Source organism: Falco naumanni, chromosome 10 (genome assembly GCF_017639655.2).
Source record: "Falco naumanni isolate bFalNau1 chromosome 10, bFalNau1.pat, whole genome shotgun sequence".
Lineage (NCBI taxonomy): Eukaryota > Metazoa > Chordata > Aves > Falconiformes > Falconidae > Falco > Falco naumanni.
The window spans coordinates 21,089,793-21,116,391 of record NC_054063.1 but is presented as its reverse complement, the minus strand read 5'-3'; the positions used below and the strand labels follow the sequence as shown (position 1 = coordinate 21,116,391).

The window sequence follows — 26,599 nt, the reverse complement described above, 5'->3', positions numbered from 1 at the left end:
TGCCACAAAGCCAGAAAGTAATGTACCATGGAGGCATCCTCAGGAGGTGCCTGGTCCAACTACAGCTCAGAGCAGGCAGTCTTCAAAGGCAGATGAGACTACTCAGGGCCATGCCCAGTCAGGTTTTGAGTATCTCCAAGGACGGAAATGCCACCTTCATGGTGACAAGTTTTGTCTTCCTGCCATTTGTCTCTTTTTACTGTGTATGCCTGAGAAGAGTCTTCTCTGTCTTCTCTCCTATTTAGCTGGACAAAACCAGATTCACTCCTCCCCAGCAGCTTGGCCAGTCGAAGCAAATAGATCTCTGCCTCGAGGAGGAGGTTAGCCAACTGCAGATGGGGTCTTAGCCCCAGGAACCAGCACTTCATCCCCACTACGTGCAGAGCCACCCTTCCCATCCTTAGGGCAATTTGGAAGGCAGAAACTACAGGTGGTCTAAGCAAGGTACAAGGCACAAGGCTCAGGAGGTTCATGGCTCTTCAGCAAATAAGGTACAGAGTGAGATCCAGAAATGGAAACAGCACGGTTGCATCAGCATAAGCAAGCTAACCAGCAAAGCTAATTGGAAGGGAGCAGAATCACCCAACTATTGTGACTGAGGGATGCTGCAGCCTGCGGATTTCTAACACAGTATCTTTCACAGCAGGTGGCCAAGTCTTTGTCAAACCAGCTGCCCCATAGCTCCTAGGGCAGCACCCGCAGAGACAGAGCAACTGCCACTGCTCAGAGAGGAGAACCTACAGGCTGGAATCAGCCTTCCCCACGCCAGCACTGAGGCACCAGTGCCCTGGAGGGAGGCACCTGCAGTCAGCTCTGGCAGATGGGCCAGCACACTTACCCTCCCTTTGTCCCTTCTTTTAGCAGCTAAATCCCTCGTCACTTCATATTAATTCCCACTGCACATTAGTAGTTATAATTTCCTCAAGATGACTAAACACACAGTTTGATCCCAAACCAGCTGAAGTTCTTGCACCAGTCTCTGAAGAGGACTGTTAACATTCGATCTTGCTAATAAGAGCAATCACCTTAAATAAGCATGCATTCTCTGCAGACTCTCATCACCCATGCTCAGACCCCCTGTCCCTGTGCACAGCTCTGGTAAATAAGCTTCTGGGATGGGGCACAGATCTGTGTAAGCCCAAGAGAGCGCGCGCACACACGCATACCGATTTGTGTTTCCAGGCACCAAGGAGCATTTTTAACAAACTGGCGAGAGCAGCAGAGAAACATGTTCTGCCTCCCACCACCGCATCACACGAACCCAACAGTTCATCAGCCCAGTTCAGCATGTGGCATGATCTCAGCAACAACTCCTCTCCCAGCCCACCCTCACCACCCCAGGACTAGGGCTGTAATCAGTCTCCAAACAGGGCAAGGCTGGCTCTGTAAGGGTCTGTAAGTAAGGGTGAAACAATTAATGGCTGCACACAACCAACCATCAGCTTCACCTCAACTGGCCAGTATTTCTTTTCCTGCTCTCCCTGGCACAAGTACCTCTAAGCCCTCACCAGCTAAGTCTCCAAATCAGGAGACAGGCTCTAGAACTCAGGAACTTTTAAAGTAATCATAAATGTCAGACTGCATTTCAATTAGCCTTCTCAGTCCTTCTGCCTTTTCCCTGCGCACAGCAGAATGTCAGATTTTAAGAAACTCTTCCTTTCAGTAAAAGGCAAGATTCCCACGTACGCTCCTGAACCAACAAGCTGGGCTTTTAAGGAAAGCACCAAGTATCACAAGGCCTGCAGTATTACCTGTTGTGATTGCTCTGTAGCAGTCAATGTCCCTGCAAAGGGATGAACTAGGCTGCTGGAGCCAAGGGCACCAGGTTGTGCCCTCCTTCTGGGTGTCCATTACTTTCAGGTTTCCTCCCGAGGTTGTGGGTAGCAAGCTGTTGCTGGCAACAGCAAGTCTCTGCCGTGCTGGCCACAGATGAGGACGGGCATTGCAAAGAACACAGGAACACACATGAGCAGGCAGGCAAGCTGCCTGTGAAAGAAGCAATTTGCCCCTACAAAGGTGAATAATCTGCAGAGGTACAGAGTGCAGGATGACACAAAGCAACATGAAAGTATGGCCTGTAAATTTAAATGCACACTGATTTCTCCTCTCATGTAAATGCACTGGGAGTCACATACACTCTATGCCCATCTCAGCAATTGAAAAGTCTAAGTTAGAAGGATCCTGGTGAGGACAGGCTTCCTGGAGCTAGAACAGGAACTAGCACTAAGCCTCCTGCTCCTCGTCCTGCTGTGCAAAGTGGGGGGGACGGGCATACGGACACGGCCCCGCAGCCAGCCAGCAGCCCCAGGGCAGGAGAGAGGCTCTACAGCCAGGCTGAAGTGCTCTCACCCAGAAGCAACACCCACCACCAACACATGCGGCTGTTTTCCAACAGAAGCAGCAAAACACACACAGGGGCTGACTACTGTAGGAGCACAGCCTCCCTCCTTCAGCAGCCACGAAACGGCACGATGTAGCTCCCCTGCTAGAAAGAGCAGTCAAAGATCAGCTGCACCCCACCTGCAAACTGAGGATTGAATGGTCAGCACAAAGCCTCAATGTGACTAATGCCTGCGGGCTCTTGCGAGAAGCCTAGGGGATATTATCACAGCTAGCAAGAAAGTCATGCCTCCAGAGTTTGTGCATACAAAGCTCCCGATTCATACACCGAAAAAGCCAGCCTAGACCCTCAGCATATGCAAGGTAAGTTCTGGGACCTGGCTTGGGGTACACAACACAAATGCACACACAGTTTCAGTGCCTGAAACTCAGTTCTCAAAGTACAAGAGGTAGTAGCCGGTGTATACGAAAGAAAAGCCCATATGGATCAGCTGTGCTTTTTCTTCACCATCATTCAACACTGTGGAAACTGAAATTTTCCACAGCTTTGCGGACACCAGCAAGTGCTGTGCTGCAGCTCCCACTGTTCCAGTGGGGCCATTTAGTTGTTAGTCTCCCTCTAAAAAGATGTTTGTGACAGTACATGAATTCAAGGCTTATTGAGTGTTAGGACTCAGCATAGCATGGCATCAAGATGGTCTGGGTCTGCCTTTGACAGGTCCATCAAATCCAAAATTCCAGCTGAATACTACAGCTAGTAACATCCAAGAACAGGAGACAAGCTTAACAACATACACGCTGTTCATATCCTATAGCCAACTGTGCAAACCACACTTGTACGTGCAAAACTGATGCTATGAAGGACAGTGCAAAAAGAGCTGGTTGTAAAGGCAAGGAAGGAAGAAAGCACACACGCTGGAAGGTGTCACGGGCTTAGGCGGTGTGCAAGGGAGCACTGCATGTATGGACCTACAAGAAAAGGTGGAGAAGAAAGTCAAAACCAAAAAAGGGAAAACAAATTGTTCTTCATTACTGTGTATTATAAGAAATGTAACATGCCAGGTTTTTATGGTTCTTTTTATGGCCATTAATAACAATGGTGGCTCTTGAAAGTTACGCTGCTACGGGTAATTAAAACTCATGCTCAGGGCACAAGCCAGGCCCCCCAGGGCAGTCAGACTAGGACTCCCATGTGGAGCACCAAGAACTGATCCAAGTGCAGAGTAGGAGCGGGATGGGATTTGCTTGGGTGGATGTGCTGGCTCCTTGCCACTACCAGAGACTCAACGAAACAATGTCCCCCCTCGGCACCACGAGTCCTGTATTTGCTGCCCCCAGCTCCGCACCCACCCAGGCTGGCACTGACAGCAGGGCACACAGCTCATGCCAGGCACGAGGCCACAGGTGGTACAGGACAGGCTGCAGCTGCATCTTAAGTGGCTGATGGGCAGAGCTGCCCACTGCATTCCTGGTGCCCAGGTAAGGCAGCTGCAAAAGGCTAATTGCAACTCAGACGCCACTGAAGAGTCAGCCCCCATACCTGTTTTAGCGGTCAGATATTCTGGAAACAGATGTGCTCAAAAGGGGCCGAGGACTCTTCTGCACACTGTCAGCAGTTTTGCTTTTATGAATCACAAGCAAGTAGAACAGTAAATCAACAACAACAACACCCCCCTGCGTAGGAAACAGCCAGCTTGAGAATTCAGACACAAAAAGTCAAGGAATCAAGAAGCTTGGATTCCCAGAGTGACATTAATTCTCACCACAGTCCCACAGGGCACATTTTAGTTTATGCCTTAATACAGAGCATTAATGTTTTTGCAGGAAGCTGAGCCTCTGCACGTCTTGGCTTGTGCATTTTGCTCCCAGTGGTCCCTCTTCATTCTAGCAGCCAGGCTTCTACTCACAAAAAGCTGTCTCAGATTAACAGGATCTCACACACACCAGAATTTTCAATGTTTAGTCCATTGTTCATCCATTCCTCACCACCCCCTCCCCGGTTGTGTGTCCCCCCACCCCCACCTCCTGGCCCCAGCCCTGAATAAAACAAAGCAAATCTGGGAGAGAAGAAAACCCAGGTGCAGCAGCTTCTGGACCAGGAGCAGGTACAGCCCCAAGCTGCTGCTTATGCACTTTCCCCAATGCACCAGCCTCTGCCCAGACAATGGCATTTTCCACCACTTACCCCAGCTCTGCTGTCAGGTGTGCTTAGGAGCTACCAAACTGGAGCTCTCCTGTGACGGCAGCCAGGGCCAGTGGCACAGCCAGGGCTGGGACTGGCTTGCCCATGTGCACCAGACCAGTTTTCAGGAGGCATGTAGTTTGACACAGATGCAGAGGCTCAGGCACACATACCTTCCTTACACTCCCCCCATACCAAAGCCTCCGAACAATTTTCACTCTTACATAAAAACAGCCTTAGAAAACATCTATTAGAACAAACACAGGTCACCCTGACAAAGACTTGGCACTTCAAGGGTCGCTCCCAACCTGTGTCACTGTGGTTCAGCAATGGGGGGGGGGGGGGGGGGGGGGGGGGGGGGGGCGGCGGGACAGGACACCCAGCTTTCCAGCAAGAGCTGCAGCTACCCATCCTGCTTGTCCTTTGACAATTTTTCATTAAACTGTGGGTACTTTACTGCATGCTTTGCGCCTTAAATACCTCTTATTAGCATTTGAGTGTCTTCCCTCCTTAGAAAGCTGCAAGGCTGCCATTAAGGGTAATGTGAGTCACACTCCTGGGAGGCAAGGAGAATATATACCCCAGCACCTCCTGGTTATGGTCTACTCTAACCAGTAAGTCAGAGCATCATCTGCTCGGGATTTATTACAGAGGCATTTTACAACAGGCTCTATTATAAGTTATTAAGGAATGGAGCAGCTTCTACTGTTCTTTCATTAAATATTAATAGAACATTTATAAACCGATCCTTAATTTAAAGTGTTACCTTTAATCAAAGCCCTGGTGATAACAATGCAGCCTTTGGAAAGGCCCCTCTGGTATTACTTAAACCTTTCACACTGAGATTTTATACACCTGCAGGTGCACTCCTGCTCTGGGCACAGAGCACACAGAGGAGCTCTGGCTGGTGCAGGCACAGGCAGGGCGCTCTGGGTTGGCAGCTGCAGGTCCTCCTCTGCGGTGCTGCCTGCTGCAGGCACTGCTTGGAGCCAGGCAGCAGCCTGCAGGGCTGTTGAGCTTCCTCTCCACACCCAGTAACGCCGCGGCACGGGTACCCCAGCACCAAGAGCCAGCATGGGGGCACAGGCCTGCTGGCACACAGCCGTGCACCGAACACGTGGCCACGGTCTGCTCTCCAGACATCCCACACGGACTGCCCCAGCCCAGCTAGCTGCTGCTCACCTGTTTTACTGTCCACAGTAAAGTGCTGCTCGCCCTCAAGCACACTGTAGACTACCCGGGCGCTGCTCCCATATGTGGGGTCATCAGCATCAGATGCCATCACCTGCATCACAGAGGTGCCTGCAGCAGGGACAAGGAGGAAAACAGAAAGTCAGGGAGGAGGAGAGAAGACCAACGCGAACCTCAGGGCCAGCGGCTGGCAGAACAGGAAAGCAGGGGTCAACACTGATCATTTGCACACGCTGAGGGAAACAAGAACAGCTGAGGCACTGCCTCCCCCCAAAAGCCTGAGAGCCAGGACTCCAGATACTGCTGCAAATGCCCTTTTGTCCTGCAGAGTGGCAGGAGGGACTGGACCTTGGGCCACCTTGGGGCTGCTGTCTAGGCAGGACTGCTCTCCAGGACATCACTGGTCTGAACAGCTGGGAGCTTTTCTCCCAGAGACTTCTGCTGGACCATCTGGAAGAGAGCTAGGGATGAGATGTTATCACCACAGCTGCCCCTTTCCTGTCAGCACTGAGCAACACCAAGCAATTCTCCAGCATGTAGAGGGACTTCCCAGCCAGAGCCTGATCCACTCTGCAGCACCAGATGTCTGCAGCAGACAAACCTGCAAAGGGACAACAGCCATGGGAGAAGAAAGGCTTTTGCTTGCCCAGAGCCAGACACAACCCCACGTCCTCATGCTCTACACGTAGGAGAGCAGGAGGACTATAAATTGGATAAAAGTCCATCAAATGTCTGCAATTAAGTTATTGATTTTCAGCGCTGCCTCATTAAACTGGGTGCTTCACTCCAACTGTCCCTGTGATGGCTTTAATTTGACATCATGTTCAATTTGACAAAAGCAGGATCCAGCACATGAGAACAGGACCAGGAGCAAAGGGGCTGAGATCTACAGAGACAACAAAAGAGAGGAAGGAGGGGAAGCCTAATCCTACTTACAGACACCTCTGAGAAAGGAGATGGTGTGGCGAAACACCCATAAGGACAGGCTACCCAGTTCTACCCCTAGCACCAGACTTAGGGCATCTCTGCCCCAGAGACAAACTGCTGGCACCAGTCACTCTTCTGGTGGGATGAGGTGCAGGATGGGGAGAAGAGCCCTGAGCTGCCCATAGGAGAGATCAAATCAACTGGGAAACTCCCTGCTGCAAAGTACTGCCAGGGCCAAGAACTGACAACACTGGCAGTGAAGCCAGTAATTTATAACGGACAAGATTCCCCAGCAATGATTGCAGTTAAAAGGTACGTTTTGCTTCAGAGATCATTCCAGGGCACAAGACCAGCCCAAACTGAAGGGGCCACAAGAGCATTTCACAGCTCACACTGCTGCATCCAGCAGTGCTGATCTGCCTCATGCATCTCTCAGGGCTGCTGTGCCACAGGCTGAGGAGCAGAGGTGCCACACTGGTCCAGAAACCCTTCTGTTCTGCAGTTCATTCATCCATAAGCTGCAAAGACAATCTCACAGGCAGGTCTTGGCTACACCTGCGTCACAACTAACCCAGAGCCAGGCTTACTACTAGCTGTCAGCATCTGAGTCCAGACCCATTACATTCTGAAACACCAAAGGTGCAATACAGTCAGAAGCAGCCTGTTCCCACATCACAGTGGGCAGAAATGGAGCTGGAACCATCCAGAATGGAGGATGAGGAGCTCCAGTTCCTGGTGCTTTCCTCCTCCCCTGTCAGGAGACCACAAGCCACAGCCTGCAGGCAAGCCAGGCAGCCAGGGCATTTCTGCACCAGCCCAGCCTGGACTCGGGCAGGAGACGAGACAGCAGAGATAGCAATGCTGCTGCAATGCACATGCTCCCCCAGTACAGTTTGCTTCTGATCTTCTGGAAAGGGTGTTCACTGAAGAAAATAAGCAGTTACCATGGTTGCTTTTCATTCTCTCTGGCTGTCTTCTCAGAGCTGCAGCTCTGCTGATAGCACAAGAATCCCCCTCATCAGTCTTCAGCAACAAGCTAGTTCAAGTCAACTTATTTATGCTTTGCTGTCTCCAGCGAAGTTATGGTGCATCCCTGCCAGGCACATCCAAATTACACTACAGCAACACTAGCTCCCTGCCTTGCAAACAACTGTTTAAGAAATACTGTTGCTGCATTTCCTTGAAAAGGTCTGTCCCACCTCCTCCCGCTGCCTGCCATCATGCAACTCTTTCACCAGTTCTAAGCCAAGGCAGATGATCCCCACTGCATATCCCTTTGGGAACCCTGACATGTTCCATTGGGAGGTTTCTGATCAGAAAGCAGAGGAAGGGATCAGGGAAGGCAAAGTATGTGGCACCAGGGTCTCCAAGTACCCCTCTCCCAGGTGCAGCAGAGAAGCCCGGCTAGGGATGCTGTAGCTGCCAAAGTCTGAGAATCACAAAAAGCACCACCTGCCCTAGCAGCAGGTAGGGCTCCTTCTGTGCCCAGCCCAGCAGCAACCAGCTGAGAGTCCATGCCCAGTGCTCACAGCAGCACCTGCCCCCGCACCTGCACCCACCACCACCACAGGCAGAACCTGCTGATCTTGCACAAACACCCCACACTCCAAGAACCATTGCTCTTGCCTAGGCACCTCAGAGGCAAAGTGTTGCGGGATCCAGAACTCACCCACACGCACATGAGCCCATCAAGAGTTATTTGCCTGCACTCGCCCTGTATACAGTATAGCTTGCGTCAGAACCACATACGTGCAGGCAGAGCAAGTGCCCCAAGGACTATGCCACAACCCTCTATCCCAGCCATCTCAGTGCTGTCACCCCACAGGGGCCGGTCAGTGATCACTAAAAGGGGGGGGGGGGGGGGGGGGAGGAGGCTTAACACCAAAAGTCTGCATCAGGCTCTCCACCCTCATGCTGCTTCTCCACAGATGCATTCACCCACTTGCACTATACACCTACTAATCCACCCCTATCCGAGAGCTACACTCCTGGTGTTCCAGTATTTACCTGAACATTGCAAAGCTGCATCAGTGCCACAGTCCAACGGGAAGGCAGGACCTACACCCATCCAGAGGTGGGGGTTTGTTTTTCCGTTTTAAGCCATGCCCTGGACAAGCCAGGCGGGTTGCTGCTCTTGGTTTTCCCATACCAGCACAGAAAGCTCCTGGCCCACAGGGCTGCAGATGCAGGTTGCCAGGTCCCAGGCGTGAGACCCATGTTTGGGAGCAGTGTTTTCCATTCCAGTGTGAGGGAAAACCAAGCAGCATGAGGAGCATTGCAGCCGGACACCCTCAGCTTGGAGGCAGCAGGGTCACAGCACGCTGCCCTTAGGCTGATGGTAGCAGCCCTGAAGGTGGTGAAGGCTCTTCCCTTCCCCACCTGCTCTCATGGCATCTCATTAACAGATGAGCAAAACAAGCAGGTAGGGAACGTAAACACCACTTTGTGCTTTGATTTCTAGTCTGCAAAGATGCAATGCAGCCTGCTCAAGGTCACCTATAGGATATCAGGAATCTAGCAGTCCAACTGTCCGGCATCCTCTCTTAACCCCTACTTCTCCCTTTCCCACCCCTCCCTCTCACTGTAAAGAACAAAGGTCTTGAATTCCCGTTACACCTGATCCCCTCCTCCCCGCAGAGCCAAGCCCAGGAGCGCCGCTCCCGCCCCTGCGCTGACAGCAGTCCCTGCTCTCCGAGCACAGCACTGCCCACAGCAAGTACCGCATGTACGAGTTTTATTTAGTTTTCTGGCAGTGCCTTAGCCATAAAAGACAGGATAAATAAAACCTAAATATCCATCATGTACTGTATAACCCACCTCCCATAACCAGGAAGCCTGAACTCGTATCCAGAGAGATAATTGGACATGTAAAACCAGATAAAGACCTCAGTTTCTCCCCTGGGCAGTCACCCCACAGAACCAACGGAAACCAACAATTTTATATAAAAATTAACGAGTCGGAGTGCATCTCTTACTCTCCTGCTGCAAACGTGCAACCTGGCACAGCAGATGGGACAGGCTGCGCTTCCCCCGGGCAGTCCCGCTGAGCTGCCAGGGAGGGCGGCCAGCCCCTGCCTCCGGGGGCCGGCAGCTTCATCCCTTCCCTGCTTCACGCAGCGGAGCGCCGGAGCCAGCAGCGGAGAGGGGCTGCCAGCCCCCAGCCGGGCCCATCCCGCAGCCCCGGGCAGTTCCGCGCCCCGCGGAGCCCTGCCGAGAGGCCGCGGAGCCGTCCTGGCGCTCGGCGCCGCCTTCCCCGCGGGACCCTGAGCCTCCGGGGCCCGTCTCGGCCGCCCTGGGGGTGCCCCGCACTCGCACACCGAAGGCTTGTGGCCCCAGACCACCGGCTGGGCGAGTTGCTGCGAACACGTTCGGCTAAAAGACGCGTCGGCCGGCAAAACGGCGGACACACCGCGGAGTGATGCGGGACCGCGCTGGATCCCCAAGCGAGCCGCCAGGACCCGTCCCTTCGCCGGCGACAGCAGCACAGCCAGGCGACAGGCCTGCACACGGGCAGGCAAAGCCAGCGCCGCTACATCTGCGCGCCCCCCGCCCCGGCAGCCCCCCCCCCCCCCCGGCAGCCCCCCCCCCGCCCCGGCCCCGGCTGGAGCCCCCAGCCGCTCCCCCCGGCGGCGGCCAGCTCCCTGCCCGGCGGGGCGCCCTCGGTGCGGGGACCGCGGCTCTTCCAGCTCTGCAGACTGGAAAGGACCCCGAGAGGAGAGCTTTGTCATGCAAAGCAACATGCCCTGGACTGATGCCAGCGTGCAGCACTCCTGTCTCGGGGACCTGGTTGCTGTGGGGGTGGGATTTTATAAACAGCGCCGTTTGCAGCTTTTGTCTTGCCCCAGCACATGCAGGGGCCAAAGCACCCCAGAAACAAGCAGACAGGACAGCACGGAAGAAAATAAACCAGGAGGAGCTTAAAAATTACTGGAGCAGAAGTGAGTTTCTTGCAATCTCAGGAACATCCCGACTTGGTAGAAAGCCAAATCCAACCCAGAGGAGATTCACTGCAGAGCCCTAACGCCCCGCAGGAAAAGCCCGAGGGAGCCAACCTGGCTGTGGTGCAATCGCTCAAATATACAATTAGGGAAACATCCTTTGGGGTGTCTGGCCAGAAAAACCCATTGCACAAGGCACCCCAGCCCAGACGCCAAGCAGGCAAATGTGCTGTCCTGGGGAGCAAGCCAAAGCATTAAATTTAGGGGGCACAGGTTCCCTGAGGGGCTTAGCACATGCAGACGGGATGAGAGGGTGTAGCAGGTGCTCAATGCGCAGGGCAGAGGGCTCAGAGCTTGCACCATGACCAGGAGTGCAGCACAGGAAGGGGAAGGAGTAGTGTCTCTGAGGGCCAACAGACAAGGCACACCCCAGCAGCTTCCAGATGCACACAAAGTGTTCTGAGCACTTTCTATCAAGGGAAAGAAAAAAAAACCCAAAACAACAAACCCTGCCTACAAATGTTCTAGCTGTATGTTAAACAAAGTATTTTTCTCTGCTTCCAGCATGGAGATTAAGCAATTTCTCTTTACAATAATCACTTCTGCCTTCAGCCAGCTTTGTGCTAGAGTTAGGGCTTGACCCCAAGTTTCTGTCTGTATAGCCAAATCGTCTCAAATCTGGATTTGGTGCCTCACAGAAATAAGGACAGTAAAATGCACCAAGGGAGGAGTGATGTTCTGATGAAAGGGTGCACATTTCCTAGCATGTCCCTCACTCCAGGCTCTGCATGCTCCCCAAACTGCCCAGAAGCACTCACTAGGCTGCAGCACCCACTCTGTGCAACCACCAGAGTTGTCTTGCAGGAGGCACTCATGGTGTGCTGGATTTGGGCTCGTGCTTGTGTGTGACAGACAGCTGTTAAGCACACCCCAGGATACTCAGGAAGGGAGCCTAAAATACAGCTAATTTTAGCATCTCCTGTTACAAGGTGAAGCTCCTGCAGTTCCCAGGCTTTTGGCTGGGTCCCATCCTACCTCCTTCTGCAGCTGCAGGTCTCTTCCTTTGGTACTAGGTACTCAGCTTGGGCATTTTGGAGGCATCTGCGCTGGGGTGCCCACACAGAGGCCAAGCATCAGGCGACAGCACAAGCACCCTGCGAGCTCTGAGCCCACAGTTTCTTCTTGAGGTGACAAGACAGCAGTGGGGCTGCAAGAGGGTTTGCTGCTCGGACCCCATCCTACAGACAGATTGCTCCTCGGCTGGCCCATGTGCACGCGTGGCAGCTGGCTGTCCTGACCTGGCAGTAGGCAGAGGGGGTGTTAGTGACAACGCTGCCAGGCAGCACCACTAGCCCCTGCCTTCCTCAGCCCAGGTGGACCCAATGCCTTGTCTCCAGCAGCTGCTGCCAGCCCTGAGGCAGGATGAGGCCCTGCTCCTTCTGGGGAGGCTCAGCAGGAAGAGCCCTCAGCCCCACTGCTGCCCCCCTGCCAGACTCACACAGCACCAGGTCAAACCTGGCTCCTCCACACCCCGACAGCGGCATTCAATGGCTCTGTGCCCTGCCGCCTCCAAAACAGCCCTTAGCAGCTGCCCCGTTTCTCCTGATGCCCCGGCAGCCTCAGGCCAGATGAGGTTTCTAAAGATAAATCATTTGAAGCCCGCTCTTGCAGCTAGTCCTGCCACGCCAAGGGGGGGGCAGGGAAAACTGTTGGGTCAGTTTCCATTTTGAATGTGCTTCTTCCAAGCGCAGGAGCTCAGTGCCAGCCTCAGGTGGAAACCGCTGACCTCTCCATGGGCATAACACATGCTCAGCCTAGCTCCATGGGCTGGGGTAGCTCAAAGCACCATCTCTGCCCCTTACAAATCCCAGACTCTGGCCTCACTTTCCTGACCATCTTGCATCTGCCATTTTTGATCCACCAGATAGCAATAGCAACTCACTTTCCCTTTGCAGAGGTTTACATTGAGTCTGGATGAGTTCATGGAAGACAGACGCTGAAGTTGACTAAACCCACAGAAACCACACGCAGCTGAAGAAATTCCCCAGCTGAAACTGGTCGCTGGCTGGGAAAGTATTAAGAGCAGCATCACACATACTGTGTGTGAGCCGTTCCTCTGTAAGCATCCACTTTGCCCACTGTTCAAGACAAGATCCTGGAACAGAGACACCTTTAGTCCTCCCTGACTTATTTTTAGTCTCAAGCAGCACATATGCTGTCACTGCCAAAACGTGCTGCCCTGGCCCCAGCACAGAGCAAGGGGCCAGTGCACTGCAAAGCACTCCCAACTACTCTGTGAGAGTTTGTGCTGTTCTCATTTGTTATTCCCTCTCAGACGCTAGGAAATCAAATTACTTTCCCTCCCAATTAGTACTCCTTCATTATGCAAATAATGTCCTTTGATCTGCTCCCGCTGTCATGGAGCGGATCTGACCGTATTTGTTTTATTCCTCTTTATGCCCCAGGAAGGTACCCACCTTTGGGAGCTGGGACTATGCTTTTGGCAGGGAGCAGAGAGAGCTGTGGCTGAGAGCTGCTGTGAGTGCACTTGGGCAGCCCCAAGCACAAACCTCAGCGAGGTCTGGGAAGGCAGGAGTGTGAGAGAAGGAAGGAGGGGGTCACCCTTGACTTTTCAGGCTGGGCCACAGAGCAAAGGCTGTCAGAGCAGCAGACACAGGGAATGAGCAACTCCCTGCAAACAAGCTCCAGGCCAAGGAATAGCCCTGTCCCTGGGGTGGCCCCATCCCAGCCCCTTCCCCAGCAGAGAGCACAGCCGAACCAAAACTGATAGGGAAAATGTCTGCACCCAAACGGAGCCAAGAGTAGGCATATTCTCCAGCAGGTCCCAGGGTTTGACCTTGAACTTGATGTATTAGTAGGCAATTTGAGCTCTCCCCAAGCTGCCCAGCCTTCCTGCCTCTGCTTGGCCAGTAAGAGGATCACCTCCATTCGCATTCAGGAAGGCAGCAAGGCATGCTCCCCATTCACTCTTATGAAAATACTCATCAAGTCTAGGGGAGATTGTCTGCCCGGCTCAGAGACAGCAAACATCGCTACTGATACCAGCCGTGAAAAAGCCACGATCACAGCTGTACCTGACCACAAAAGGAGCACTCCCACACAAACAGGTCCTGGCAGGGCATTTCCCATAAGAAACTCCTGAACATTACCTGCCTGGCCCAGGCAGCATCCTGTGTCCTTCATCCTCAGCCCTTCCTACAGCAGCTGGAGCATAACTTCACACACACCAGGTCCATGAACCAGCCCCCATCTCCCTCTGTGTCTACACCAGGGCCACAGTGGAGGAGCAGGGCAGCTGCTGAACCCCAGAGGGTTGAGCAGAAAAGCTGCTTCTCAGGCTGGCTTGTTCATGCTTTCACAGGATGATCGTCTCCTTCATGCTGCCTGTTCCTGGGCAAAGCACTGGTACAATGAGGAAGAACTTGGCGGGGGGAGCTGGAGCCTTGCAGCTCTGCATTCATACTGCAGGGGACCATGTGGCAGCACCACTTGAAGACACAGTGTGAAGCTCTCCTTGCCCTGTTAGCTGGGCCATCTCCAGGGCTGGGCTGCTTCTGTAGGGATGTGCTTGTGCTCCCTGGGTTGGCCCTTGTGCTCCCTGGGTTGGCCAGGCTACAGAAAGCTCCGAGGTTGTCGCAGGCAGACAGACCTCAACCTGGTAAGCAGAACACCTTGGAGCATGCAGCTTGGAAGCACAGCCCACACCGTTCACAGCACTTCTCTGTGCTTTTAACTTTTGAGTATTTTAATTTGCAGGAATCGCCTCCTTTCATGTTGTGAAACCGTGTTTCTTTCTCCCTCTGATCTCCAATTTCGCATAGAAACTGTCTCCTTTGATATGTCTTGTTCACATCAGTCTGATCAGGCAGCTCCATAATTGTTAGTGATTTTCAAAGAACTGGGATACTTGTCTAATACTTAGAGTCGAGAATTCCTTCCTTTTTAAATCTTGTTCAAGCAAGATAGATTAATTTAATTTCTTTCTTCCCTTTGGGAACAGGATGCCTCCTGCTTTGCTGCCTACATGCTGTCTTTTATTTCTCCAGGAGCACATGGCTGTAGTTCAAGGGGTCACTCTCTGACTCAGGGAAGTATTTGTGCAGGTAAATGGAAGAGGAAGGAGAGCCGGGGATGCCTCAGGAGAGCTTGGTTCTCCACCCAGCAGAAATCCAGGCAGCAGCAGCTCCTCTGGTGTGGGTGATTCCTGCACATCTGTACCTGCTGCAGGCCATGCACCAGCCTCGTGATAGCTGCGCATTACCGCGGAGAGCCAGAGCTCTGTCCTGAGGCAGCACAGACCCAAGCACCATCAAGCACCATCCCCTGTGCTCTGTTTCCGGGATGCCTCTTCAGGCAGACCTTCCTGCATGAGCACAGCAGGACACGGCAGTTCTCCCGACCTGCTGAGCCCCTCGTGCGCTCCCCCAGCCCTGCCCCACACCCCCCCCCCCCCCGCCGGCGCCCTCCCTCCCGACACTCTCTGCCTTTCTGGCACTGTCGCTCTCCCCCTTGCTGACTCATCCCTTGCTGACAGTGTTGGGTACCTGCCTTATCTTTGATGTCAGTCAGTCTTTCGCAGGCTGTCTTCTATCTTGATGCAGCCTTTGGAGAACAGTGATTTATAGTGCCCCGTCTGCAGTGCTTGCCAACATGCGCAGCCTGCTCTGCGCTCTGGCTAGTCAATGGGGGATAACAGATAGCCCGACGTGGATGGGAACAGTGTGGCATTCTGGGCAGTGCAAGCAAGGCAGTCGCTCTCTCTGGACTCAAAGCTGTGCTCAGCATCATGGGGACCCATCATTGGGCCAGCGCAGGAAGGGCAGCAATACTGCAGCTCATGCATCACCTCCCTGTACCCCTCCTGACACTCAGGTGAGCGTGAAGCTCACTGCCCTGCTCTGCCACCCCTGCGGGGATGGACTCATGCAGCTCGGCAGCACACATCCCAGCCTGGCCCTCAGCACTTCAGTGAGGCTCATCACCAATGGACTTAAGGGATGCCTGGTGGCAAGAGGATGGGCAGGCTAACAGTAACGTGGGGAAGCCACGCTGCTGTCACAGGGGACGTGAATTTCCTTATCTCCACCAAAAATGCCTGGCCCCTCAGAGGAAGGTTGGGAGCTGGGTGAGAGGGGCTTGGCAGCACTGCGGACATGGCTGCATGGGGATGCAAAGGGGATGGCTGGGCAGCCAAGGGGCTCTGGAGAGCAGCACACAGAGGATGGCCTGAGGAGGGGCTGGGGCACAGGCAGCCAGGGAGGGAGAAACATCACTCAGGCTAATCTGACCCACAGGCAGCCGTGAGCCCCTTGGCATGCCAGGGGCTGTGCCCCCCACCCCTGCCCCCTGTGTTTGGGAGCCAGGGAGCTGTGTGAAACCAGGATAAGTGCACAGCAGGCATCTGGCACCACCATGACCTGTCTCCAGGGCACAGCTTAGAGCTGAGACTGCCACAGGCTGGCAATCAGCTCAGAGGATTTATTCACTTGTTTTCCTTAAGCCACCTTATTTTTCTCTTCTGGCTCCCTAGCTCTGGTCTCAGTTGGAATCCCTGGGATTTGCAGGCGGTTTTGCAGGGTACAGCAGGCTCAAGGTTTGACAGGAGAGAGGTGCAGGTTTCCCAACCCACCTCCTCCCACCCAGAAGACCTACCGATGGGGGACAGCTCAGCCACACTGCCGATGTAGGGCCCCTCCAGGAAGCGTGGCTCACTGTCGTTGATGTCCTGCACCTTGATGATGAACTCTGACTCAGGCTCCAGCAGCTGGTCCGTCTGCCGGTCACGGGCCTGAGCCCTCAGGGTATAGAAGGTTTTCTGCTCTCGGTCCAGGCGCTCGGTGGCATGGATGTCACCTGTGATCTCATCGATGAGGAAGATAGTCCCTGCGCCCTCCCCGGAGATAGTGTACTTGATGGAGCCGTCCCCCTCATCCGAGTCCGAGTGGATCTGCCAGGGAAAGAGGGAGAGGGTGGGAGCAGGCTGGGGCCCTGCTTGTGCCCCCTCGATGAGACCGCATGGGTGTAAAACCCCTGCACAAGGTGCCCATGGTCCCTGCGTGATGCCCCATCTACTCCTTCTGCTACTGCTGGATAGGAGAGCGGCACAGAGCACCAAATGATGCCTGTGTGTGGAGGAAGTCCCAGTAAACTGGAACTTTGGTCCTGCCTATGCCACCATATGCTCGGCCGATTGCAAATCCTGCCAGTACCCACCCACACCACAGGGCACAAACCCCACCACTGTGCAGTTAGGAGACGATGGAAAAGGGAAGAACAACTCAACACCACTCCAGAAGAGGCTTCCCTGTGGGCAAGGATCCAGGACCCTGGCAGTATGGGATCACATCTCCCAAGCTGCACAGCAGATCAGGGTGTAAAGGCAGCATCTGTCCTCATCCACCCAGCCGGCTGCCCAAAGCCCATCCTCACCTGCCTGCTCTGCCCAGCCACAGCCACCCTCTGTTCTCTGGGCAGTTGGTGCTAGCAAGTCTCCCTGCCCGAGAGTTCAAAACACTTGCTGCACATCTGTATTGTGTTTACATGACAAGGTAATGGGGGTGGGGGGTGGGGGTGGGTGGTCAACCCATCGCAACATCACACCCAGAGCCCTCACCTGAGCAAAGCCTGCAGGAGAATGTGGCAAGTCATGCCTATGTTGAGGATGAAAAACAGAGCCTGTGGAAGATGCTTTTGTAGCCAATCTCTGCTCCTTTTTCTAATTAAGACAATGTTTGAAGTTAGGAAAAGAAAGGGTAAACAGCAGCTCCCCACGGACAAGAAGCTGACTGGAATCCAGGCCAGATGTCCAGAGATAATTTTATTGGTGGCATTAAACTGAGTTATGAGGTTTTTACAATCCAGCCACTTATGAGAAATCTATTAACAGTAACTGGACAGGCAGAATGCATCTTGACAGAGAGCAGCATGGGCATTAATTGGGGCAATCCATAACAGGACAGGCCCCCGGAAAGGTTTCATCAGCTGCTTTCATTTGCTTCCTACAATTTCTGCTTAGAATCAGCAAAATCATGTCATCATCCCCCCCCCGCTCCCCAAGAAAAAGAAAAGTGCCATCCATTAATTGCCTAATGAAATATGAAAATGTTTATGGGCCATTCAATCTTCCAAACTACAGTTCTATAATCCACCTTTCAGACACACAGCTCTACCAGCAAGAATTTATACCAGAGCTGCCTCTTTTTTATGATGCCTTCATTATATTTGTCTTGTTAGATACAGTTTATGTATTTATTTCATGAGTGAGGGGCCCATGCATTAGACAATTCAATGCATTTTACATGACATTCACATATTACTGCCCATGTTGAAACATCTCCCAAGGCTTGCCTGGGAAGGAGACCTTCAATCAGCTAGCAAACAGGACTGCGAGCCCAGCAGTGCTGTGGGACCACCACAGTGGCTTGGCCACAGACCTGCTGGGGCAGCACCTCTCGGAGAGCCCTGCAGGGATGGTCTGCAGGACCATCCCGCCCCAGCTCTCCCTGCTGCCTGCTGGGGAGCTTGCTGCTCCCTCCACTTCATAGTCCTCTCCCTGATGTTCACTACTGCTCCCCTACAGATCAAGCTTTTCAGAATGGAAAAGGTGCACCTCGTCTGTACAGCGCAGGTAACAGAAATCTGTGGTTTTCTGCTGAACACCAGGTTCATGATTCATAATTAGGCCAGAGATAAACCACCCAGCACCTCTTCCCAGAACCACGCTGAGCCCTCAGCACATCCTCTTTACATATTTGCTCATCGCTGCCTGCTCAGAGCAGCCACCAGCATCCTTGCAAACTGGAATGCTAGGAAGAAAAATGGAGCCTGGGCTCAAGGGGCTGTACAGATTGATTTACAAGGGAAGATTAAAAGAACTAAATCTGTGCTGCTTGGCTAAACAACAACTAATGGGGGAGGGCCAGTTAACAGGCTACAGACATCTGAGGGGAGATGCCACAGGCCCAGAGCACATCCCAGGGATGCTCCCTCCTGCCCAGTCTCACCACTGCAGCGGCAGGCTCAGGGAGCACCACGCTCCCACGCAGCCAGGGACCTGCATCACCGCCAGGCACGGCAGGCCAGTGAAGCTGGGCAGCCCCAGCATGGCCAGTCCCGTGCTGGCCCTGGGACCCACTGTGCCTCCCCCCGAGCTCCCTCCAGAACAGGGGCTGCCCGCAGCCCTGTGCCCCAGGAGCAGAGGGGACCCGCGCCCGCCAGTCAGCCCTGCCGGCCAGGGACAAGGGTGTCCGCAGGAGCCAGGGCCGCCTGGAATGTGGACGAAAAGCTGATCTGTTTGATTTGCTAAACAGGAAAATAGTTTCCTTGTCCTAAAAGTCTACAACCAGGAATTTTACAAAGCCATTAATTACTTACTAATAATTAAATCAAAATTAAATGTGAACAGAGGTGCACATTCCTTATTAAAAGCAATTAAACAGAAAGCACAGATACACAAATAAAAAATGACTCTGAGGCTGGGAAATAAAGAAAATCAAATAAAAACTAGCCCATAATAAAGGCGCGCTGTTTGCTCCAAGCCTGAGTTCATCAATTTTCTTTAAATATTAGCAACTTAATTAAATCTGCTTTTTTCCCTTTAATCCTCTCCTCTATCTAAAATAGATCTGTCCACATGCAGAAGTTTGTAACTAGTGCTGACCCCATAATTCTATTTAAAAAACCCAAAGAAATCCACATCAAACTGACAGCAGCCTCAGGGGAAATTACAGTTCAGAAGAAGGATTAGCTAGAGAACCCAGACTTTATGGAAATGGTATCAGCCCTTTGAAAAGCAGACGTAGGTGTGCAAGAGGCGAGGGGCAGGCCCTGGCTACGCTGCAGGGAGCCGCGGCCCTGGCACAGTAAGGCTCCTGGACCCACAGCTGTGCTGGGAGGGCTGGCACACGCTCCTGGTGGGCCACGGGCCACCCCAGCCCTGGCCACTCCAGGCAGGCACCCCACCTTCTCCCAGCCCCGGGGAGCAATATTCACCGGGAAGGGATTCCAGTGCAGGCTGGCTGCTTATTTTGAGCGGGGTGGGTGATGCAGTGAATGATGTGGAAAGGGGCTGTAAAACGGGTTAGTTGTAGGTTCCCGGGTTCGTTTTGGAGATGAGGCAGTTGCTAGGCTACCTCGGGAGTCTGACAGGGCCTGATGCTTCCAGTCGCTTCCCAGGGGAGCTGTGAATTAGCTGTAACTGCATCGAGTGCCGTGGCAGAGGAGTGCAGCTTTTGAGTGTCTGCTGAAATGGACACAAATCACCACTGAAATCCCAGCTGGCCCCTAGCCAAGAAGCCCATTTTCAAGTCTCCTCCAGACTCATGACCAGACAGCCGAGGCCATCAGACAGCCCTGCTGCATGAGCTCTTGGGCATTTTCCTTTGGGGAGAGCCCGTGCCCCCACAGGGGCAGCTCCAGCGGGCTTGCAGCAATGCTCCGCTGACTGGTCCCAACAGCCCGCACTGCATCGGTGTACCGGGAGCATCCTTCCAACAAGTGGGAGCCACAGGGCAGCTTCTCCACGGCTCCCAGAAAAAGACAAAGCCCAGCAGCCCCAAGGCCAAATGCTCCTTCGGCCGCAGGACACCGGGAGTGGAGGGAGCAGCGGCCCCTGTGCCCCCTCCTCTCGCCGGGGGGTGGAGGGGGTGGGGGGGTGTCACACACCAGCAGGTTCCCGAGGACAGGCGCAGCCCTGCCCAGCAAGGCACTGTTCTCTGCAGCAGCTCCAGGTTTGCCAGCGCTCCTCTCCGCAGGGGACACGAGCAATGGCAAGAGCTAGGACAGCACAAGCAGCCACCCCCTTGCAGAGAAGGGAGACTGCCCGAGGGAGATCAGGGCTTTTCCAGCACCGGTGGACCAGTGCTCCCGTGCGCACTATTGCATCTTCTCACAGCACAGAAGGACACAGTGGTCACAGCAAGCCCAAAACCTCCCAGCGCCTCTCCCTAGGAGCTCATTGATGCCACTGCCTGTGCAAAGCCCAGCATGGATCCATCCCTGGGAGCAGCACAGCAACACAGTGCAGCTCCCAGCGGGCACTCAGGAGTGCCCACAATACAGGCCTGATGGGCATAGCTCCTGGCAAGGCTCAGGAAAGCTCTATCATCAGTGCTGGCCCTCAGGGTCCCTCCAAGCCTTGCGTGCTCACCCCAAGCACCTTCTACACCATGCTGTGCAGGCCCGCCTGAGATACATAAATCCTGCAACAATCTTGCTCTGGCCACAAATGAGCAGGGTTTCTGTACCACAGCTAGAGTGGGACATTCTCCTCTGCCAGCCCCAGCCTGCAGAGGTAACTAGCTAGGAAAGAGCCACTGCAACCTGCAGGACAGAGCACAGTCCTTCCAGGACCAGGAGGGAGCCACAGGGAGGGGCCCCAAACCAAACCCCGGCATATTATCCCCATGTTGAAAGGGCCATAGGGCCAGGGATGGACCATCTTCAGGAATTCAGGGTTCCACCTTGGTGCTATGGCAGCACTTTGGCTCCTCAGATGTGGCAGGGACCAGCACGAACAGATGCCTGCCCTGCCAGCCCAGCCTGCACACCTGCTGCTGCCCAGCAGGTCCTCCCAGAGATGGGGCTGAGCCTTCCCCACTACAACACCCAGAGCTGCACCCCCTCTTGCACCCAACCTGAACACCATGGGAACCCAGCACACAACTAGAAGAACATCAATCTGAATTTCAGTGTGCTTCTGCCCCAGAGTCTGTGGGAGCACATTAACCTCACCACCCCCAGCAGGGACTGGGCTCCTGCTATCCCAGTCCATGCAGTACTTCCCTAGCCAGGCCCCCACGAGCAACCCTCATGCAGGCCCTCTCTCCCCTGCTAGGCTCAACGCTGCTGCCAGCATGCCCTGCTCTACCACTGGCTTGGTCAGCCCCATGGAGACATAGGGTTACCTTACCTTCCCCACATACAGCGGCTCCGTGCCTGTGTACTCCTCCACCACAAAGAATTGATTCCAGACCCAGCCACGCTTCACGCGCCCGCTGGCCAGCAGTGCAGGGTCCCCCGGCTGCCCAAGGGCCGGGCCCTCCACCGCAGTGTGCATGGCCCAGGCCCCCAGCTCCTGGATGGCGCAGAACAGCAGCAGCATGGTCCACAAGAAGCCCTGCAGACCCCTTGCCATTGCGCTCTACGAGGCTGCATGAGCAGTAGCTTTTGGGCAGACAACTAGCATCCTTTAGGGAAGAGGAGGAGGAAAGTCCACACTAGCAGCATGGGGCTCACCAGTTAACGCAGAGCATCCCCATTCCTCCCACATGCTGTGTTTGTAGCTGGAGCACTCCTGTCCCAGCAGGCTGGAGTCACATCTGTGACAACAGGTGTCCTGGACCGGCCGCTGCTATCGCAGGAGCAATCAGTGCTGGTGCCTTGCAGGTTGCTCCTGGGTCTCCAGAGAAGAGTCTGGCAGCTGGCATTTGTCCCCGAGGACAGAGCTGCACAGCTCCGTGCTCGGCTGCCGCCGGTCTTGCTGGGGAGTGGGGTCACGTACAGCCCGCTGCCCAGCCCAGCAGTGGGCGGGGGGCTCTGCAGCAGCACACGGGGCACAGGCAGCTGCCACAGTCGTTCACATGAAGCAAAGGGAAACTTCTTCACGTACGGTTTCACAGAGGAGTTAACAGGATGAGCTGCTGCAGCCAGCGTCTGCCTGTCCTGCGGTGGCCCTGGGCTACTGTGCGATGGGTCTGGCAGCGCAGGTGCCTGGGCCACACATGCAGTTCACAAGCCCATTTGTAACTCCCATCTTCAGGGGGATGACATCCCAGCACCTGGCGAAGGGTCCTTTGCCCAGCTGACGCCGGTCACTTCCATCCTCTGCTGGCTCATGCAGGGAGGTGCAGGGCAGCCGGCAGCATCCCCAGGAGCCTGGAAAAGGCCAAGGTGTCAGTGCTGGTGTGAGCACGGGGCTCCATGCCCCCCCAGCTGCCCCTGCAGCCCTGGTCAGTATCTCCCACCCTCCCTGCCCCAGGTGCCCCACAGCAGAGCCCAGCCCCACAGGTCCTGCTAGAGCAGGTACCCTGGAAGGGAGGGCAGAGAGCTGCAGGTCTGCCATGACTTCGGACAGCTGCTCCAACAGGGACTCCCAGACCAAGAAGCCCCACTGTTGAGGGCACCTCTTCCCCACACTGCCCTGGTTGCCGAGGGGAGTGAGGTCTTCTTCTGGCAGGGTGCTACCGCTGCCCACACTGGTGGCAGACGTGTAGGCAGCACTCCCAGCACTGCACAGCTGCTGCTGCCTGCACAGGGCCAGACCACACCAGTCCTGCACAGACAATGCTCATGCTGGAGGATGCCAGCGATTGACAGTGGGAGCTGCTGGCTGTTCGGCCACTGCTGCTAGTCTTCCTAGCAGAAGTTTTCCCGTCATCTCACTTCTGCAGCCATGGGCTAGGAGAAAAGCATCTGTTCAAGGACTCATCACCTGGCTGACTTTAAAGCTAACAGCTTAAAGAAGGCCTCTGGAGTAAGCTTCAAGCCATCCGGCAAGGCATTATGGACAAAGACATGAGACCTGTAGCCAAGGGTAGATTGCATTTGGTGAGCACCTGGGGAGGAGAGGCCTGATCAGGAGATGGGGAGGGGTATGCAGCATCCACCTCTCCCTGCACCAACACCCCAAACTTCCACCAGAGCTCTGCGACACCAGCCACAGCCAGAACTACTCATGAAACATGCGCATATTTACTGGTTCACAGAATTAATCTGCTGTCATCGGTTACTCTAAACAGAAGGGTGAAAGAGGATGAATGGAAAGAGGGTGATCCTGGACTAGATCTCCACCTACTCCCCACAGAGGGTGAACTGGACTGAGCTCTGCACAGCCCTCTGCACGATTCTAAACAGCCCCAGCAGTTCAGACCAGGGGCAACTCACAAATATTTCCCTGGCTCTTCCTCACACTTGTCATTCCTCTAGTGCGGCTGCACCAGCAGGGCAGTTTCCCAAAGCATCCAGTGAGCTGCACTGTCATTTCTGCATTTGCCTGTCTGGATACACACTTTGTGAGAAGCACGGGACATACTAGTCCCAGGCACCACTCCACACTGCCTGTTCATGGTTCACAAGTGGTGTTTCATGCAATGTGCACAAATCTGTTCACACACAAGGGCTCACACTCATATTCTATCCATCTCATGCACAGCTAAGAGCACTCACACACACTGGCACTCCTTTGTCCACATTTGTGACTCATTTGGGTGTACACATATATTTTCCCTGCCATGTACACGTGCTATATTTCATGTGCATGCATGTGTTAGCTGTCACATGTGCAAGACCTGTGTACTTCATGCTTGAAGGAGTGCAGGGTCTTCTGTGTATTGTTATGTTATCAATCACGGTACAGAAGCACTAAGAGTCCTCCCCTGCCAGACCATTTGTTATTAAGACTTGTCCACACCAGCCATGTCAGGTTGTTGGAAACAGCACGAGTCCCTCTTCAGTCAGGCCTCCCCACGCAGAAGCCACTCATGCCACTGCTCCTGAAGGGCCAGCTACTCTTGCCAATCTGGTGAGAACCCCTGTCATCAAGCATCAAAATACGTAACATCGGAGGCTATGCCTAGGTGAACAAGATGACTTGTAGATGGGCAACAGACTGAATTGCTCCTTCCCACTGTTCAAAGTCTCACAGAGCAAAGTAACTGCAGCCTTTATCGATCAAACACAGGTATAAAGGTTCCTGCTTGGGAGCAATGCAGCTGAGGCTGCCCCACCTGCAGCAGATTTCAGAGCAAGACACAATGACAGTAATAGGACATGTACAAACCTGTTTTATCACACTTATGTGGATGTACAGAAGATACATACAACAAGATATAGCACATCACTGCCACAAACAGTATCTCTCCAATTTCTCACATCTGGAAAACTCATGGCTATTTTGGAGTTAGATCCCCAGACACCAGGAGATGTCAATAAACTGAACAGCACAAGCTGTACCACAGCAAGAGCTCCAGGCCAGCACCCAGGGCAAACAGTAATTGTGGGAGGAATACCCTATCCAACATCTCTGCCTTGCCACTCTGCAGCACTTTTGCAGGCAAAGCTTCCAGATGTGTCCAAAGTTCAAGTACCAATGGGTTGTACTTGGTAAATGCCACTGCCAGAAAGAGAACTTAATGAATAGTCCATTCACACACTCTCAAGGACTACTACATAAGCAGAGTCTTGGGGAGAGGCAGTCACCAGCTGCTGAAATCTCTCCCTACCCTGCCTACCCTGACACCCTCTCCCTGCCATCCAGGCTTCTCCAACACTGGTTCATAAAGCCCTGCCAGAAGCCTGACAAGGCAGCAATGCCACTGCCAGAGAGCAGGTCTGCAATCACTGAAGACCTCCTGAACACGTAGGGAGGCTGAAAGAAAGCCAGCCCAATGGTGCAAATCCAGGCAACACCAGCAGCATCAGCATCTTGACCAAGCTGGCATGAAGGCAGCACATTGCCCCAGCTGTCTCCAGCATGCAGAGCTCAGGGCGCACAGCTGGCAGACACCATCCACACTGGCTCTGTGCAGGCAGCAGGAGCCATCCTCATTCCCCTCATTGCACCATTTCACACCTGAGTGGCAGCTGCAAGCAGCCGATTTCCTCCATGACCTGACTACCCCAGCCACATGCTGGAGGCAGCCCCGTGTGCATGCAGGGATGGCACTGCTGCTCCCTCGGGAACAGGCACCGTGCCTTTTCTTTCAGCCTTGCCAGAGTTACAGCGCATAAATGGAAGCGGCTAAGTCCTAAACGGTATCAATAAACCGGTAAAAGCAACAATTTAAATGCACACACTAAAGCAAGGCAGAGCAGACAAAGCAAGGGGCAGAAGATGCCGCAGCGGGCAAGCACAGCTCCAGCAGAGCTGCTCTCTGGCTGGCGGACAAGCTGGCACACAGTTCCCAAGGCAACTTGCTCAGCCCTGTTGCATCTGAGCACTCCACAGAGCAGCTACTGCCACGGAGAGGAGAGTCCCGCTGAGCACGCATGGGCTGGGCTGCCGTTGCTGTGGGAACCACAACCTTGTTTTTAAGATCTCAGCCATTATGCTGCTTTTTACATTTAAGAGATTTCTCATCTTACTGCTATGTCTGAACTAACCTGGTTTGCTAGTGGCTGTCTCATGTCCGAAGTTCAGCTACGCTCAGCTGAGCTGTTGGCGTGCTCTTCCTATGGGCAGCGGCAGAGGCGGTGCAACCCAATTTGCCTCGATGTACCTCCAAGACACTCGGGTCCCAGGGTACAGAGCCCATCTATATGCAACCTATTGCCAGCTCCAGCCCTGAGGACTCAGAGCCACTAGGAACACTGACCCAGAGACACACAACTGGATTCTTCTCCACCCGTAAATTCTCAGCCTGTTTGTCTTCTGTCACAGCTTCAGGCCACAGCTAGGGTCAGTGTCACATTGCTCCTCAGCATGCACACCTTTCTGTCTGCCACATCACAGACCTCTTCCAGAGGCAGCAGACCCAAGGCCCCCAAATGCTGCCTGTGCCCTTGCAGTGGCTTGCACATGCAGCAGCAGGATTTAAAGTGCCCTAGGGCTGCAAAGCACTACAGAAGGTTCTGTGCACAGGAACCAAGACTAGCAGTTTTATTTCCCCATATTATTGAAGACCTTTCACCAACAGCTGGAAGTGCCACTTCTCTCTGCCACACATGAGCAGCGGAGCCATAAATAACCAGTGGGAGCTGCTGCTCTTGCAGCCAGAACCAGCCTGCAGCACAGCATCCCAAGCAGGGAGCAGCATGCGGCTGCAGGTGTGCAGCACACATGCACGCACATGGCAGTGAGCCCAGGCACGGCTGTGCCAGGCAGGTTTTCATGCATGCAATGAAGCACCAGACTCACACTGCCTTGGTCCCAGGGTCATGCCCCCTCTCCTCCTGCTCCATCGTGCCCGCTTCCCAGTCATCAGCACAACTCTCCCCCTCCCCTCCCCACAAGAGCGTATGCAGTTTATCGGTATGTATTTGGCACAGCCATACTGTACATCAT

The 26,599-nt window shown here is 54.0% G+C and overlaps 1 protein-coding gene across 2 annotated transcripts in view; it reads right to left on the bottom strand.

Moving 5' to 3' along the window:
* Positions 1-26,599, bottom strand: part of CDH22 (cadherin 22) — an 86,029-nt gene that overhangs the window by 36,044 nt on the left and 23,386 nt on the right. For both annotated transcript variants that reach the window (XM_040609299.1, XM_040609300.1), the window contains exons 3-5: positions 21,509-22,473; positions 16,252-16,546; positions 5,705-5,824 (exon numbers count right to left, since the gene is read on the bottom strand). In XM_040609299.1, coding sequence (XP_040465233.1) covers positions 5,705-5,824; positions 16,252-16,546; positions 21,509-21,733 — 640 coding nt within the window. In that variant the 5' untranslated portion in view covers positions 21,734-22,473. The remainder of the gene's footprint in view (positions 1-5,704; positions 5,825-16,251; positions 16,547-21,508; positions 22,474-26,599) is intronic.